The sequence below is a fragment of the Sinohyriopsis cumingii genome, chromosome 4 (assembly GCF_028554795.1).
Source record: "Sinohyriopsis cumingii isolate HCF-2022 chromosome 4, ASM2855479v2, whole genome shotgun sequence".
In the NCBI taxonomy this organism is placed as follows: Eukaryota; Metazoa; Mollusca; class Bivalvia; order Unionida; family Unionidae; genus Sinohyriopsis; species Sinohyriopsis cumingii.
The window spans coordinates 120,527,790-120,546,429 of NC_142964.1; the positions used below are offsets into that span (position 1 = coordinate 120,527,790).

An 18,640-nucleotide genomic window follows, 5' to 3' on the forward strand; every position below is an offset into this window, starting at 1 on the left:
GGAAAGAAATAGAAATGTTCAGGAAACGGCTGAATTATGATCCCAGAGACACTGTGATGTTGCATACTTTCTGCGTGAATCCTTGGATGAAATATGACATTCATGAAATTTTGTTAGTGAAATAAAGCTATTGTTTTGAGTTGATGCAAACATTCTATTCAAAAGTGGCCACTATGAGAAGACTCTGCCTTTTATAAATGTATTAACTGATAATCATTCTGGGGCCAAATAAACATGCCATCTTGTGGTCCTACAATGTAAGATGAACCCAAATCAAATAACAGGGTCAATGTCGTACACTGTAGGACTAGCCATCTTGATATATATTTACAAATAGTTTCCACATCATCAAAAATCAACACTTTTTCTAATAGATATTACATATTATTCAGGGGCCCTGAGTGACAGAGTGGTCTAAATCGCTCACCATTCAGGATCACTGCCATCTCACCTGTCTGCATGGGTTAGCATCTCAGGATCGGCTGATCTGGGTGTGTGAGAAAGCCTGCCAGTTGCTTCTCGTGGGTCAGTGGTTCTTCCCAGAGTTTTCCTGGGTTCTTCCTCCACCATTTATACTGGCCGCCATGTATAGCCTATCTTGTGCTAAAAAATGGCATTAAACCTTACAGCATTACAAAATATTGAAGCTGACCCTGAACTATATTCAAATGCATGCCGATTATATGGTACATGTCCTTGCACCAATCTGCGCAATGTCCAAATTATACCTGATATCTCCTGATCCCTAAATATACATATCCACATCATGGGGGGGGGGGGGCAGAAGAAATGCATTTTATATTACGTGCTGCTTCTATCAATACAAAAAACATTAGGGAACCCTGAAGTTACCGACTATATTAGACATTGAAAAGCTCTTTGAACTAGCATTTTAATGCAATCATGGGAAAGAAAGTGGGCAGATTTACATAATATGACGGTATATATCCTTGATTTGTGTAACTTTCTCCTTCTGACGTTAAATGAAGTCGATGTATTTTCAATCACTTTTGAACAGCACCACGTGTGAATAGGGTAGAAAAAGGTTATAAAATATACTAATTTTGGATACTTATGGAACTGTAATGTTATAAAAACCAGTCAAAAAATGCGCCTGGTTCTCTAATCGTCGATCGATGAAACTGTTGTGTACCAGGCTGATATATTTGTTTCAGACTGGTGTTTCGTTTAATTAAAGATTTCCAGATATATTTAGGCTGTTAAGCAAACTAGTCTGAAAATGGCTGCGCCCTGGCAGGTGCTCGACAACACGTTGGGAGAAGCTAAAGTTTGGAGTCAAAACTTCGATGCTTTTCTGAGGTTAGGATTTTTTCCCCATTCAGAACAATCAGTTCACCTGTCTATTGCTAGACATTTCTTATCCAAATTATTACGTAGTCAAAAAATATCTGAGAAGGAATTTGAGTGTTACTATTCTGGTATATAGTCTAACTTTACATCCCCGTTTGTTTGTACCCCCCTACCGATCTCAATAACGAAAACGTTTATTGTGATAAAAAGTGCACATAACTAAGTCAACTGAATCATTGATTTATAATTTCTAACCTGATTGTGACCAGAAAGGCACTAATACTGGCATCCCCTGCACCTTTCATAATTAACGGACTTTCCATACTAACACGGCGCCATACTGCGTACCCTATGGGTTAGTTTATTTCCAACATAATGACGTAGTTCATCCTATTCGGTAACTGCCGGATAATTCCGTAAATTACCATTACGTTGAGAGTTTGGAGTTATATCCCTTTGCACACATGAACATAGAAATTAAACCGCTTGTTAAATCCACGTGAAAAGCATATTTGTTGTTGTCATTATTTTCATTAGCTTGATTAGACACTGTCCTTATCGGAAGCAGACGACATATGAATGTACATCTGTAATCGCGCACATACCCCTTTGCTGGAAATGGACTTGTCCAGGAACTGGAAATGGATCTCGGGCATGTCCGTCTATTATATTGAAAACTTCCGTTAAGCGTGAAACATGCAGACAATCATGGTGTTAGGGACACTCTACTCACAGTCAGGTTAGAAATTGTAAATCAGTCAATGAATTGACCAAGTTCCTTGCACTTTTTATGACATTAAATGTTTCCATTTATGAAATTGGTAGGGGGGTACAAACAAACAGGGATGTATAGTCAGACTATACCCAGCTTCATCCACAGGGGCTCGTATCGTTGCATACAGTTGACCTGTCATGCATATACTATATAATAACTACAATGAATGACTCTTGTCTTCTTGCTCACTCTACCTATTTGAGAATAAACATTGATATTTCAAGCTACTCTTTGCGTAGCTTCATAAATTTGGTACCGATATTTAGCTCAGGCATTCGACTGTGTATTCCTTTCAAAAGTTTGACTTAATATCATACCTTTCAGGAATGCCAGATCATTTTCCCATGCTTACCGCTCGACATGGCCATGATCGCGCTTGCTCAGTATGCAAGAACAAAGCGCTGAATGTAATACTACCTTTCATTGGCCAATTGAAAATAAGTTATAAATAAGTACAGGACGTCATTTTCTTTTAAACATTGAGAGGACAGTATTCTATTCAGCGGGATCTCACTTGCATGTTAAGCAGGCGCGATCAAGGCCATGTCGAGCGATAGCATGGGAGTATGATTTGGCGGTCCTTAACTCTTTACCTTCTGCAAGTACTTGCTGTCCTGCCTACTAAGCCTGATAAGCAGCCTGCCTTCTAGCAGCTGTTTGTAGGCTGAACCCCAGAGCATCATAATGGCTGCCTGAGTGAAAGCTTCTTGAGTTATTCACATGCTGTCTATATTTTCTGTATCAATTTTGTCCCATGCAGACTATGTGATTTAATGAAAAATAAAATTATAAACACTTACCAATGTTTTGTGCCACTCTTGCCCACCAAAAAGTACATATAATCCACAGGAATCAATGTTTATATACACATATTTATAATAAAAAAATATACCTCATGATATCTGTTTGTGTAATATAATATATATTATGTTTCTCACCACTGTTTTGCACAACAATGTGCCCACTATTTTATTGCAGATATGGTAATTTTTTATGATACTGCTTGAAGCACGTAAAAAGAAATCTATCTCCCTTGCATTTTCTTGTAAAATGAATGTTGGCCCTGAAACTGCTGTAAAGTCGTCCATGTTTACCGGTCTCACGTGTTCCAACCAGATTTGATCGTCATGTGTTTCATCCTTGGATTCAGATAAATCTGAAATGTCAGGTGTCGAAACAGGACTTATACTAATGTCCAATCCTTCGTCTTGAATCTGATTAAAATCAATATCATGTGCAATGTCATCACTTTCAAATCCATCAAAACTTTCAACAGAATCATTGTTGGAATACATGAATGGTGACATTTTGTTTTACTGTCACAATTGACCTAGTTTTCAATAGAATTTCCCACTTATATGCTGTAAAACTACTAATAGAATATGTTCATCATTTTTATGTAAGGACTATTTTCATTAGCTAAATATTTTAAAAAAGAACGTATGTTTGTAATTTCATCCAATACAAAGCTTTAATATGAAACGTGTATATGCGTATCTGGGGTTTCCCAACCCTTGGCCAGAAACACATGTATGAGCTAGCCAGGACAGAGAGAGTATTATTAGCAGCTTATATATGCGTCTTTGGGGCTACAAGGCTATTTTTATGGTCGCATATATGCGTCAGCAGAAGGTAAAGAGTTAAAGGTATGATATTAAGTCTAACTTTTGATAGGGATACACAGTCAAATGCCTGAACTAAATATCAGTACCAAATTTATTAAGCTACACAGTGTAGCTTGAAATATCAGTGTTTATTCATAAATAGGTCACGCGAGCAAGAAGACAAGTGTCCTCCCTTGTAGTTGTTACATAGTACATGTATGACAGGTCAGTTGTAAGCATCGATGCGAGACCCTTTGGTTTGATCTCATTTAAAGCATTTACTATCATCTTCTTTCATAGTCATATATCTCATTACTTTGGAAACATTAGTTATTTTAGTACGGATAAGAAATGACAAAGATATATTCCTTTATACTCTTTTTAATGAGCTTTAATCCAGAAACCCCTTGTCTTAAAGATTGTATAGTATGTTACCCATATAAATCAATTTTTTTCATGTGATACTATTGTACATATGATCTGGAGAAAATAATATCAACAGATCAACTTCATAAAAAAATCCAGTTCATAGGTAAATAGTTTAATTAAGCAATCCTATAGTTTTTCTTATATTTTTCTTAATCTTCATTTTGGAACATATTCTTACCAATAACAAACCAATTTATTAATAATAGATTGTTTGAAATTTGTTACATATGAAGATTTTCTCTAAAAAATTGCTATTAAAGATAGAAAATAGTACAATATTTATATAAAAAAATGATGTACAGAATGATGATTTAGTTATGAAATATATCATGAAATTATGTTTCATGTAAATTTCCACGAACTGTAATAACAAATGAAGCACCTAAGAATATGACTAATGACAGATCCATTGTGACAGTTTTACTGATGCAGTTATCAACTGTGAAAAACATGACTAACACATGTTTAGTAGCAGACTGGGTGCTTATTATGGCAGGAAGGTGATCTGCCCCATCAGAGTAGCAGATAAAGATTTTTATGTGGACTTAGTGACTGGAAAAAAGAGAGTTAGGTTTTTTAACGGTATATATCTTTATTTAATTTCACAGATGAGAAGAATATGATTTTTGACAAATGTTTCTGTCTGCCTGACTCGATAATGACCAGTTTAAACTGATGTGTTTGTGACATCAGTGACCTATGCATTCTCATGAAAGCACTGTGTGTTTATAATACTACATCAGTATAGGAGAGTGTCAAATTAGGGTATAATACAATTATGTATTCCTGGAGTCCTTGGTATTGATGTACTTAACCATTTGCTTTCACCTTTTAAGAAGTATACTCGATTCATAGTAATAACTCTCATTTAAATTGAAACAGTCTTCATGTTAGAAAAGCATGCTTATATTCCTCTTGGTGTGCTTTCAACTGAACTCTTTACTTTACTTATTTTGACACACTTCACATGAGTCTACTTCTGCCCATGACACCATTGTGCTTCAGTGAAAATGTGATATTATTGAGTAACACCAGTAGCTCATAAAAAATATCAAGTTTATAGGAAAAAGTACATAAAGAAATTTAAAATAGTATTGCAAAAGCTTTTCCACAGGCACTTGATTCTGGGAGAAACTAGTTTGTACACTAACCAATTTACACAAGGTAACTGACTCTTGCAGGTCACTATCTGACTCCTCAATGACTCCTTTCTGATCTTTCGATACTGTCTCTGCATTTAGTCATAACTTGCAACACAATAAAGTCAACTTTCCACACCCTTCATCCATTACCTTTTGAAGGGCCATTTTTACCCCCAAGTTTATCCATTGCTTCATGTCTTGTATACTTTGTTTACACAAGTCCACCAGTAATCTACCAGTCTACTTTGGTGTGACTGATTAGATTGTGGTTGTTTCAGTGATTGGTTGTATCACAGATCGAGTCTTTTCAAACAATCAGTATTAGTCTCAACATCTTTGCCTAATCTGAACATCCTGTCTTTTCCATTAAATTTCTTTTAAGAGGTGTGTGTGATTAGGATTTTTAACATAGCTTTAAAACAAATTCAGTCATATCACTACAGTGTCTGCAGTGTGACAGTTTATAGTGGTGTCTAGCACTGGGGCATCATGCCACAGACATGTAACATGATGTCCCACCCAGTCACATTATCCTGACACCAGGCTGACCAGTCCTAACAGTAACCTCTTAATGCTGAGCACCTAGCACTGCAGATCTTAGTACCATTTTGGTAAGTCTTTGGTACGACTCAGCCGTGGTTCCAACCCACAACCTCCCGCTTTTGAGGCGGATGCTCTAACCACTAGGCCACCAGAGCAGTCATTTCTTTTAAGGGACACAGCTGCTATGATACATGTACAATAGTAAATGTACAGATTAGAAAAATTGTGCAAAAATTTATTTTCAAAATGATCTTGAAAGAAAATAAGCTTAATATGAATTTTAATTCCGATTGTTTTTATCTTTGGTTATTCATTGTTTATATACATGATGCTCAATAGTTGCATTCACTCTGAAGTAGACCAGAAGTTCAAAATTATTGTTACAAATGTGTAAACTCCATGTTGATTAATACCAGAACACAGATACAAAACATACTGACAAATGTTTCATATACAGCACTTACGTTAACGTCTAAATGTCTAATTTTTGCTGAATGATCATTAAGTCCACAATGAGTGTGACAGTTTGCTGCATGCTGTATTGCATAAATATCATATTCATCTTTTTCTTAAACACCAATGGTATGTCCTTTTTCTGTGCCGACATATTTTGAAGATCAAACAAATCTATAATATCCTTTATCATTTTTCATTCATTTAACATCCATGAGTTACATTCATAAAGCCTGTTTCATTTAGCATTTGGGAACCATTTTTTTCTTCTAATTATAGACTGGTCTGCTATCTACATAAATTATCAGTATATAATGAATATCAGAGGCAAGTTTTCAGATTGACGAAAGCTGTCAATTTTATTGGAGATGTGTCATATACAGCTGCTGTAAATGGAAAATATTGAAAACACATGTAGATCTGACAGACACATGTACTCTTTCATTATTATGCAACAATTATATTTTTTAGAATATTCTTAAATTTATATGATGTGTGGGATTAAAGATACAGAGGATATTTTCTTTTAATACTTTAATATGTGATATATTTCATTATGTTGTACCAAAACCAAGATATTTTAATGAGTGGTGAAGAAACAAGTTAAGATATATCATGAAATATATCCAGTATTAACATAGGAAAAGAAAATTGTCTTTTTACTATATACCAAACTTGCTCCAGAATCATAGTTTAGAGGATAAAACTTCCTGAATCTGACACAACGCATTCACCCCAATGGCTTTTTGTAAGTTCACCTCATTTTCAAAAACTGATCATATAAATATATGTAATCTAAGAAAGTGATACGGTTTTGTTGCCCTAATCTGTCACACCACATTCATTTCTGTTATTTTGTTTACTATATGACACTGACTGAAAACAATGAATCCATTTTAGCAATGCAAACAGTGGGTTTTCGTTGTTGTCAAGGAAATAAGGGGAAATAACTCAAGAGATATACAACTGGCATCTGGGCAGATTTCTTTGTCAGCGATTAATTTTCTTGTCTATATGTGAGGCAGGTTCTTTTTAATTGTTCTAGCTCACAAAGTACATGTTTCAGTTTCTGCATGTTCAATTTTTTTTTGGGCACACGATCAAGCGTCACATGGCAAGATGCAGGGATATTGTGAAGTTCTAAGTGGCTCACTGTTATGCGTTGGGGTGGGGTGCTCGCAATAGTTATTTGAATTACTGTGGAATTCCCACCCTGGCTTGTTTTTGTAGGAAGTGAAATTAGTGGTAGGGAGAGGTAAAGCTCCGAGCCCCCAGTCAGCAACACCGACAATTAAATTATTAGGAACACAAAGGTGAAATCCGAAAGAATAACAATTTAATACAAATTAAATGATATTAATTTCTCAACCAATCTACTCCCTCTCGACCATGTGACAACCTATTTCGTCACGTGATTTTAGTGTGAGATGGCTTTCCCCTGTACTTGGTTTCTACTCATCTGTGTTTACTATGCCAATTGCTTTCCTCCTTCCGGCATTCTCTGATTCTTCCTGTCCTCTTCCCCTTTTGTCTTCTTTTCTCCTCCTCCTTTTCTTTCTCTCTTTCTCCTTCAACAAGGCTTGTTCTCCGCCTACTTCTATCCTGTCTCTCTGAGACTCAGGACTTGACTACTCTGTCCCCAAAAGCTTCCTACGAAAAACACAAGGACGTTAGCATTTGTGTTAGCCATCTCGCTCACACTAAATCCACAATCAATCATCAGATCAAGGTTATCTACATCTTTGGTCACGCATTCGTGCACATCGAAAAACACACACGTTCTTATAGAAACAACGTTGCAATAAGAGCGGTATCCTACTTATCATACAGAAATCACTAAATTGCATCACATCTATATATATATATATTTCCTTAATCTCATTATTCTCAAAAATATCACAATAATCCGACGCATTTCTGTACTTTATTCTCCCACAAGTGTACACAAATATTGAAATATTCATATTATTTAAATTTACACACTCCAGGCATTTTACAAGCTACCATTTAATTCACAATGGCAAAGTCTAGAATATCACATGAACAAATACACTAGTTTACTACGAAGTAACTAAATAGCGAAATACAGTATTAATTCTGACGAGCGAGCAATCTACATAATCATAGCTCATTTCTCAAGTACGCATGTAAATTAAACAATACAAGGATAATTCTATGTGCTAACGATTCTAGTAAGTAAATATACATACTGCGCTTAATTACAATTACAATGCCTTAACATTCTGCAACAATCGAGCAAATAACTCACGAACCTTTACGAAGCTTTCTGTCCTTAGAATGTACTAAGAGTTTTCCTGCCAAATCACGAGTGGCTCCCTCGGAGTGAGTATATTCTGCTTTACCAGTACGACGGCTTACAAATCACTAATTCGTTATCAGTCTGACTGACTGTTAAGTTCTGGCTAGAATTGATGGCCCCACCCTTCCTCAGTTCTGATTGGATATCAATTCTACCCCCAGTTGGTCCAGCTTAACAGATGAGCCTCGTGCCATCTGTCAAAGCGGAGAGATTTACAATAGCGTTGAGGGTCCTTTGTTCTTAGAACAAAGCTTCTAACATCTGTATGCTAGTGTTAACACCTAACGGGGGGGGCGGGGTCTTGTACAAACAAAATCGCCACAACAGTGCAGGGTCGACATACTCATTGCGCTAATCCATTCCTTTGTTCCTAACGTAATCACGGGCAGGCAAACATGACAGATATAAAGATATATTTTTCACATCTAAAAATATAGGAATGAAATTTTTTGGACAATAAGTCTCTATATTTCACACTTAAGTATATAATTAATGATACATTTAATAAAAATGAGAACACAACTTTATATTGCTTTATTTTGTTGTATAATGTATCAAAAACGTGTAATGCATATACAGGTAAGCGTAAGAAATAATTAGGTGGTCAAAATTGTAATGATGATGCCAAAAGCACAATGGTGGCATGTATGACTATGACAGAAAGTTGATTTGCCCAATCACAATAGTTAGTAGGTATCTTTATGAGGACTTACTGATTGGATAAAAGAGAATTAGTGAAATGAAATTTTTTCCTGGTATGTATCTTTGTTTCCTTTCACATATGATAAGATTTTCTACCAGCATTTCTGTCTGTGACAGTATTCATAATTGTAAATTGTGGTCTTGACATAATTCAGAGATGTGTTCTCTTGAGTTTATGATAGGGCATAACCGACTTTTGATCCGGAAATCGGATTCCACCGGATAGTATGAACTTCCGATTAATCGGAGTCTGACAAGGCAGGAACGACCAATTCGGATAATAAAAATAATAAGGTTGAATTTCTATAGCACCGTGTCTAACACTGCGTGTCATTCGATAGTGCGTTAATAAAGTTAAATAAGAAGTCAAAAAGTCCAATATGGTCAACACAACGGGGTGAAACGATAATACTTGAGTTAGACCGAAAGATTTAAATTTATTAAAATATATAATACAGTCCTACCCGTTTATGTCAACATCCTCAATAATGAAGGCATAATATTGAATACATTGACACATGCTAATGAGATATTAAAAGAAAATGATTCTTACAATCGTAAATATAAATAAAGTTAATAAGGAAACTTTCACAGCAAAATAAACTTGTTTCAATCACCGATCACTTTGGAAAATGCAAGAATCGATCAGATTTCATTGCTTTTATTTAAGTCGCCGCAAGAGGCCAACTTTATAGGACCAAACAAAAGCCTGTTTTATTTTTATTTGACCGCGACATTAAAGCATGGCGGCAAGATCAACTAATCGTTGAATAAAGTACAGGATGGAACTGGCCGCTTGCCGACATAAATGATTAAGGCGGGAAAATTAAAGCCTGGCGGCAAGATCAACTAATTGTTGAACAAAGAATGGGTCGGAACTGGCAGCTGGTCGACATAAATGATTAGGCGGGACCCTTGTGACATCGGTGTGATATGCAAAACGTGTGTAACACGGTTTAAAAAGTTAATTTGAAAAACCTTTTAATTTAGCATTTCCGATTAATTGAATCGTATCCGGAATTGGAAAAATTTCATGCCCAAAATCCGGAATCGGAAATCAGTAGAAAAATGCTAATCGGTTATGCCCTAGTTTATGACATCGTCAAAATAGTGTGGGATGATGCAGTATTCTTCACCATCCTTCCTGGTAGTTTGTACCCTCTTTAATTTTAAAAATAAAAAACTTTAGGAAATAAAAATGCACATAACTTAATAATTTTACTCATTAATTTATCATTTAAAACCCTATTGTTGATAGGGAGATTCTTATCACTGGCAGCTACATATCTCAAACCAAATGGTATTTTTTATGCTAAGGACCAATACTAGCACCCCTGCCATCTTAATTGACAGGGTACTAAATTGATTGTGTATCCATCAATGGTGCAGAATTTACTCATGATCATAACAATGCATACTTACAATTACAGACCATGGTACAATTCATGCATACAATTACAGACCATGGTACAGTGCATGCATACAATTATAGACCATGGTACAGTGCATGCATACAATTACAGACCATGGTACAGTGCATGCATACAATTACAGACTATGATACAATGCATGCATACAATTACAGACCATGGAACAATGCATACATGCAATTACAGACCATGGTTAGGACCCCAGGTGGCTAAGTGGTATAAGATGCTTGTCTCTACTCGCACATCTCACCTGCACATGTGAATTTGATTCATGGCTCTGCCAAAGTGGGTATGTAAGAAAGCTCACAAGTAGTTCCATTCATCAGTAGTTCTTCCTGGGTTCTTCCTCCACCAAAATATGTAGGGCACCTCAAAACAAATGCAAGGTATTACCAAAACAGGATTTGAAGTGTCCTCTAAAAATTGTCAAGCAAACAGAACTATATGTCAGATAGATGCTCATGTTTTATAAGAAGAGACATTAATTGGATGGTGATTTTGTTGCTCCATTACCAACTATAGGAGACCGCTCCATTGGTCTAATGGTTAGAGCGTCCGCCTTGGAAGCAGGAGGTTGTGCGTTCGAACCCCAGCCAAGTCATACCAAAGACTTACAAAAATGGTACTAACAGCTGCCTCGCTAGACGCTCAGCATAAAGAGGTTAGTGTTAGGACTGGTCGGCCTGGTGTCAGGATAATGTGACTGGGTGGGACGTCATGCTACATGTCTGCGGCATGATGCCCCAGTGCTAGACATCACTATAAACTGCCACACTGTGGACATCGTAACGATATGACTGAAAAATTGTTAATGCTATGTTGACAGTCCCGATCACACACACCCAACTATAGGATTATTTCATAGCCTCAGATGGTTTACGCTGTGACATTGTAGCTATACATAACCAACCATTTAATTTTCTTGCCGACTATTTAATTTTGTTGGTGAGGGGCTGGATTTTTTAAAAAAATCAAATTACTTTTGTTTCTTTTACCACAAGCTAATATTTTTCAACTGATATAATGGATATAATACATTTAATTTTTGACTATAAGTCAGGGCAAGAAGTAAGAAGTTAGAATATTTTTCAGAAGCAGTTTGACAGCCAGGATTTTTAAAAACCAAAATATATCCATGCCCTGTCCTACAACATTAAGAATATGAAGTGGTTGGTCCTACCACTACATCAGTATTTCTATGGACAAGTCTGTTTTGATGTTTTTTTCAATGAAGTTCATTACATCCAACTACATTTTTTGCATGTTTCCAAGAATAAGAGAATTTTTTTATAACACAAGTTGTACATTTGTCCATATTAATATAAGGTGGATCAAAGTGAAATAGATCAGATTTTACATAGAAATGAATGAAATTTTGGTCTGAATGAGACATTTTGGACTTGGGTCTAAATCAGACATTTAGGCACTCTATAATTGATTTAACAATGTTCCTTGTAATTGGGTCTGAAAGAAACATTGTACACTCAGGATTGGATTTTTACATAAGATTTAATGGGATTTAAGACTAACCAAGATACATCTTGTATTGGAATTTACATGGTATTGCATAGAATTTAAGTCTAACTGAGATACATCTTGTATTGTATTTTGCATGGTATTGCATAGAATTTAGGTCTAACTGAGATACATCTTGTATTGGATTTTACATGGTATTGTATAGAATTTAGGTCTAACTGAGATACATTTTGTATTGCATTTTACATGGTATTGTATAGAATTTAGGTCTAATCAAGATACCTCTTGTATTGGATTTTACATGGTATTGCATAGAATTTAGGTCTAAACAAGATCCATCTTGAATTGGATTTTACATGGTATTGCATAGAATTTAGGTCTAAACAAGATCCATCTTGTATTGGATTTTACATGGTATTGCATAGAATTTAGGTCTAAACAAGATCCATCTTGTATTGGATTTTACATGGTATTGTATAGAATATAGGTCTAACTGAGATACATCTTGTATTGGATTTTACATGGTATTGACAGGTCTAACTGAGATACATCTTGTATTGTATTTTGCATGGTATTGCATAGAATTTAGGTCTAACTGAGATACATCTTGTATTGGATTTTACATGCTATTGTATAGAATTTAGGTCTAACTGAGATACATCTTGTATTGGATTTCACGTGGTATTACATAGAATTTAGGTCTAACCAAGATACATCTTGTATTGGATTTTACTTGGTATTACATAGAATTTAGGTCTAACCAAGATACATCTTGTATTGGATTTTACATGGTATTGCATATAATTTAGGTCTGAGATACACCTTGTATTGGATTTTACATGGTATTGCATAGAATTTAGGTCTAACTGAGATACATCTTGTATTGGATTTTACATGGTATTGCATAGAATTTAGGTCTGAGATACATCTTGTATTGGACTTTACATGGTATTGCATATAATTTAGGTCTAACTGAGATACATCTTGTATTTTACTTGGTTTTGCATAGAATTTAGGTCTAACTGAGATACATCTTGTATTGGATTTCACGTGGTATTGACAGGTCTGAGATACATCTTGTATTGGATTTTACATGGTATTGCATGGAATTAAAGTCTAAATTTGTAAAATAGTTTATTCTTTTTTTTAAAATCCAAATAATAAAATACATTGTAGAGATATTCTAAAACATATAAACATTTGAAAATTGAAAAAAGTTCATGGATAAGCTTACTTTAAATAAATCTACAGCAGTTTCTTGTATGAAAATCAGGAATAAAAAGTACATGTATACTGAATGTAATGGTGGTAGTGAAACACAGGTTGGAATATTTTCTCCATTTGACAAGTGCTTAGTGTACCGACTGATGTATTGTCCTTGCTGATAATATTTAGGGAGAGAGATCGAGATACATATACAATTACAAGGTTTGAGAATTATCCCTTATCTGTTGCTTTTGATAAATTTCAGTAAATTCCTTTTTATTCCAAATGATTCTTTTTATCTGGATAATTATTTTCAAGCTCCTTGCTGAGTCGTCTCCTGTTTATGATATGGATTAGTGCCAGAATTTTTAAATACTTTCCACTTGTTTTAGTTTGGTTTTGTTTGGTGGGTTTAACACCATTTTTAGCACATGGCAGCCATTATATCTGGTGAAGGAAGAGAGTAGGAAAATCCTGGGAAGAATACTGACCTACAGAAAGCAGCTGGTGAGCTGTCTCATATTACCATTTTGGCCAAGCCTGACACTTGAACCAAGAGTGAGATGTCAATGGTCAGTAAGGGCAAGTGCCATAGACCACTCAGCCACTAGGAGATCCCATTCAGCTTGGGATTCAGACAGTTCAAAATAGTACATGTATAACAAGGTTGAAGGTTAAGATTAATTTTGGCATTCTCGCAAGTTTTCAGATCACTTTACGTTTCTAGTTAGCATCAATTACTTTTCAGAGAGTGTGATGTTAAATCAAGATTATGTGGTCCCGCAGGTAGAAACTATTCTGGGGCTTGCAGTGGTCAAGCGGTCTAAAGTGCTTGCCTTTACCGGTCACTTGTATCTCACCTCTGTCTGCTTGGGTTCAAGTCTCAGGTTTGACCAGAGTGGGTATGTGAGAAAGCTGCCAGAAGTTCATGTGGTTCTTACTGGGGTTTTTCCTCCACTGGTCTTACTGGCCACCATGTATAGCATATCTTGCGCTGAGAAGTGGCATTAGACCAAAAACAACAATAACAACAGAGAACCATTCTTTTTCTGTATTTACTATAAATCATGTGCGAGTGCCCCCCCCCCCCTTATTATTTTAAATATAGTAGTAGAAAAATAAGATTTATTAGTTTTCATAACCAGGAAACATATACAAGAATTAAAATCAAGATGTGTAATACTGTCTGAAATTATTTTGAAATTTCATTATTTTGTTTTTCTTCAGAGTTCAGGATGAGCTTCCATCGCAGATTACAAAGAGATTAAAGAGCATTTATGACCTAACAAAATCAATAGAGAAAACCTCATCAGGTTCCAGTACATTACCAGAACTATTTGTGGACAATTTTGATGATGAACAGGTTTGGCAGCAGCTAGAACTTCAGAATTCATCTTCATTTAGAGATCTTCTTTCTCAAGTGGCCAAAATTCTTGCTGGACAAACGTCATTGACTTTCAGTTTGGAAACATTGGCAAAAAAATCATGCAAAGAAAGTAATAAATCAAGAGAAAAGGAAAAGAAAGGTAAGACAAGTGTTGGTGATGATTCAGACAGTGATATTGACTATGATGAGGCTAATGATGACCTTGGTGGGAATGATGAAGAAGAAGAGGAGGGAGATGTTGATGAGGAGAAGACTTCAGATAGTGAAGGAGATCTGTCAGATGAATCAGATGAAAATCTATTGAAAATCAAGTCCACATTAAATGACACAGATGACAAATTTGACAAATTTGGAAGTGACTCAGATGAAGATCTTAATTTTGATTTTGCTGCTGTTGGGGAGGGCAGTGAAGATGATTCTAGAAGTGAAGATGAATTAGAAGCAAGTGACAATGATGAAAATAGACAGAATGATGAGAATGACAATTTATCAGAAAAAGGAAAACTACAAACGACTTCAAAATCTGCTGATAAATCAAAGAAGCGTATTGTGGATGATCAGTTTTTTAAGTTAGCAGATTTGGAGAACTTTCTGGACAAGGAAGATGCAAAGTGGGATAAGAAGCAGAGAAGAGAAAAGATGGGGTTGGACCAAGAGGAGTCGGAGAGTGACAGTGAAGACATTGATATGTTTCAGGATATACCCTCTGATGACGAAGAGGTATTTTGTGTTTAATTAACATATATTGATTTGACTGATTGTCAAGAAAAACTGTATGAATGTGTTAACAGTGTTAACAAAAAGCCTTGAGGAAAGTTATTTAGTGTGTTTGATGAATTAATTTACGCAAAGTTTTTTTGCATGTTGTTACCTGTGGCCACAAAGGTCCTGGAGTTGTTACTGTATTGTTGTCATTGTTGTTGATCTTGAACTCGGTTTTTAAGTAAGGCAGGATACAAATGTGATTGTGTGGACACAGACCCCAGACTGCTGTTATTTGGGGGCTGATCATATGTTTCATACAACCTTGAAAAATCCTTGAATTGGAAAGTTTGCCTTGAAAAATTCAAAAGTATTGAAATAAAAATGGTTTTATCCTTGAAGAATACTTGAATTTTTTAAAACATTTTCCAGAACTCTTTGATTTTATCTTGGGAAATACAAAATATTAAAACTGATTGTTTTCATTTCAGATGTTTTTATTTAAAATATTTTACAAACTTAATAAATAGATAAATATATAAAACTGATTAAAATGGGGGGAATAAAATAACATGTATCATGGGTAGTTTAATATATGCCATAATGGGATTTAGCCATTTACTTGTGTAGCACACTAATTAGTTGATGGGTTTCTTTAATCTACTTTTATACCTATTTATGCAGGGATAAATAAACTACATATAACATATGAAGAAACAAAGTTCATTTTCTGTAGGCTCCTTAAAAAAGTTCATGAGAAACAACTCTGTGGGCTGAACAAACCATGAACCTCCTTAAGCCTAAGCTTGAGATGTCTAACAAACCATGAACCTCCTTAAACCTAAGCTTGAGACGTCTAACAAACCATGAACCTCCTTAAACCTTAGCTTGAGACATTTAAGGCATGGACTCTGTCAGCAGATCAGATTTGTACATTAATTTTATCCACAGATACTGCACACTAGGTTTATAACTTGTGCTCATTAGAAATAGCATTAATTTTCTAATCTGCTGTACATCTGATAATGAGAAATAGTATGGTAAAGCAGTTTTCCAGATTCCCATCCTTGAAAAGACTCAGAGATCAAACATGAAACCAAGAATATAAATTTCGTATTGCATGCTTTTTTAATGTTAAAACTATTTTGAATATATGGCTATATAATGATGAGGTACGTGACAGGAATTTATCTCTAATCCAACCTCAGAGGGAGGTCCAAGGTAAACGTAATAAAACTGATTGATTAGGACACTTTTAAACAAGGTTCTCTTACCTGCAAAGCATGATCATTGCATAGGAATGGTTTTTCCAATGGCATTACTTTTGTTGTTGGGGTCATTCAGATTACATTTTTGCATTTAGCTTAGTTTCTCTGATACTGTTGAATGCAGAAATGATTGAGATATGTTTGGTCAATGCTAGATACCTAACATCCAAGTTCAGTCTCAAAATATGCAGCGATAAAAGGGGCAGAAATAGGTACATAAGTAGTACCATCATAAATGGGCCGGAAGTAGATACATGAGGAGTACCGTCATAAATTGGGGGAAATAGGTACATAAAGAGTACCATTATAAATTGGGGGAAATAGGTACAAAAGGAGTACCATCATGAATTGAAGGAAATAGGTACAAAAGGAGTACCATCATGAATTGAAGTGAATATGTTCATAAGGAGTACTGTCATAAATGGACAGAAGTAGGCACATAAGGAGTACTGTCCTAAATGGGACAGGAGTAAGTATATAAGGAGTACCATCATGAATGGGGCAGAAATTGGTACAGAGGGAGTACTGTCATGCATTTGGAAGCAGTAGGTACATAAGGAGTATTGTCATGAATGGGGCATGAGAAAATACATAAGGAGTACCATCATGAATGGAGAAGCAGTATGTACATAAGGAGTATTGTTATGAATGGGATAGGAGTATGTACATGAGTACTTTCATGGATGGGGCATTATGGGTGTATTAATGATTAAATATACTACTGATCATGTCAAATATTAGTCAATTTTGAACTCCTTTTTGTGCTTCATTCATGTTTTTGTATTACATTCAGTTTGTCTGACATTGCATTTTGTACAGTCATAGAACTTGGTATGAGTTGAGTTTATTTGTACGGTGTTACAGCAAGCAGTAGCATGCCTACATCTATGGGTACAGTGATTACATTATGTTTTTGCATTGACCTCTGACAATGCTTATAAGTACAGTCACGAAAGTTGATGGATGTATCCATTTTGCAGGATAGTACTCACCACATGCAGAACTGAGTCACATTGATCCACTTGTCATGCTCTTTTGCTTTTCAAGGTCTTTTGGATTATGACACAATAGGGAGGCAAAGCACAGCATTCTCTCAAATTCATGTGTTATTTAGTTATTACTTTTTGTAAATGAACATTTATTGAAATTCCATGTTGTTGAAGAACATGATTTATAATACTAAAAAGACTACCAAAATGATTTATAATACTAACAGGGCTACCAAATGATTTATAATACTAACAGGGCAACCAAAATGATTCTTAATATACATAGCTGTTCATGAAACTACTACCATCTCATAGGTCAGTGACATCAAGGGAAAGTACTCTGCTTGGACCATTGTCTTGCTTATTTCAGAAGAAAGTCTTATGTTGGAAAGATGTTAATTCAGATCTTTGTAAATGGTTTAAAATAGCTTATGGAGTTTTGTTTTTCTGCCCCAATACATGTACCAGCATGTACACATTTGCTAAATATGATTTCTGGTAAAAGGTAATTAGAAGTTTTCAATAGTTTGCTAGCCTTACAGGGAATTAAAAGACAATGTCAGTGGGAAAGGGATAAAAATGAAGCCATTAAAAATAGACCAAGGACCTCTAGATGACTTTTTAAAAAAATTAGTAGCAATCCAACTGGCTTAAAATGGAGATAAAAAAAAACTAATTAAAAGCAACTTTCAAGAAGATTCTGTCTGCCTTGCACAGGGCCCTGGGTGGCCAAGTGGTCTAAGGCACATGCTTTAACCGATCACTGCCCTCTCACGTATGTCTGCATGGTTTTGAGAATCAAGCTTGGCGATTGTGTGAGAAAGGTTGCCATGAGCTTCCTGTGGATTGGTTGTTCTTCCTGTGCTTTTCCTGGATTGTGGTCCACCAGCTGTACTGGCCACC

General features: G+C 35.5%; 2 protein-coding genes across 2 annotated transcripts in view; one reads left to right on the forward strand and one right to left on the reverse strand.

The window, feature by feature from the left end:
• Positions 1 to 1,075, reverse strand: part of LOC149802008 (nucleolar protein 6-like) — an 80,101-nt gene extending 79,026 nt beyond the window's left edge. Inside the window, exon 1 of the mRNA XM_089956408.1 lies at positions 930 to 1,075. The gene's annotated coding sequence lies outside the window, so the exon portion shown is untranslated. The remainder of the gene's footprint in view (positions 1 to 929) is intronic.
• A 111-nt stretch (positions 1,076 to 1,186) lies between these two features.
• Positions 1,187 to 18,640, forward strand: part of LOC149802009 (U3 small nucleolar ribonucleoprotein MPP10-like) — a 45,899-nt gene continuing 28,445 nt past the window's right edge. Inside the window, exons 1-2 of the mRNA XM_089956409.1 lie at positions 1,187 to 1,320; positions 14,619 to 15,498. Of these exons, the coding sequence (XP_089812535.1) occupies positions 1,241 to 1,320; positions 14,619 to 15,498 (960 nt within the window). The 5' untranslated portion in view covers positions 1,187 to 1,240. The remainder of the gene's footprint in view (positions 1,321 to 14,618; positions 15,499 to 18,640) is intronic.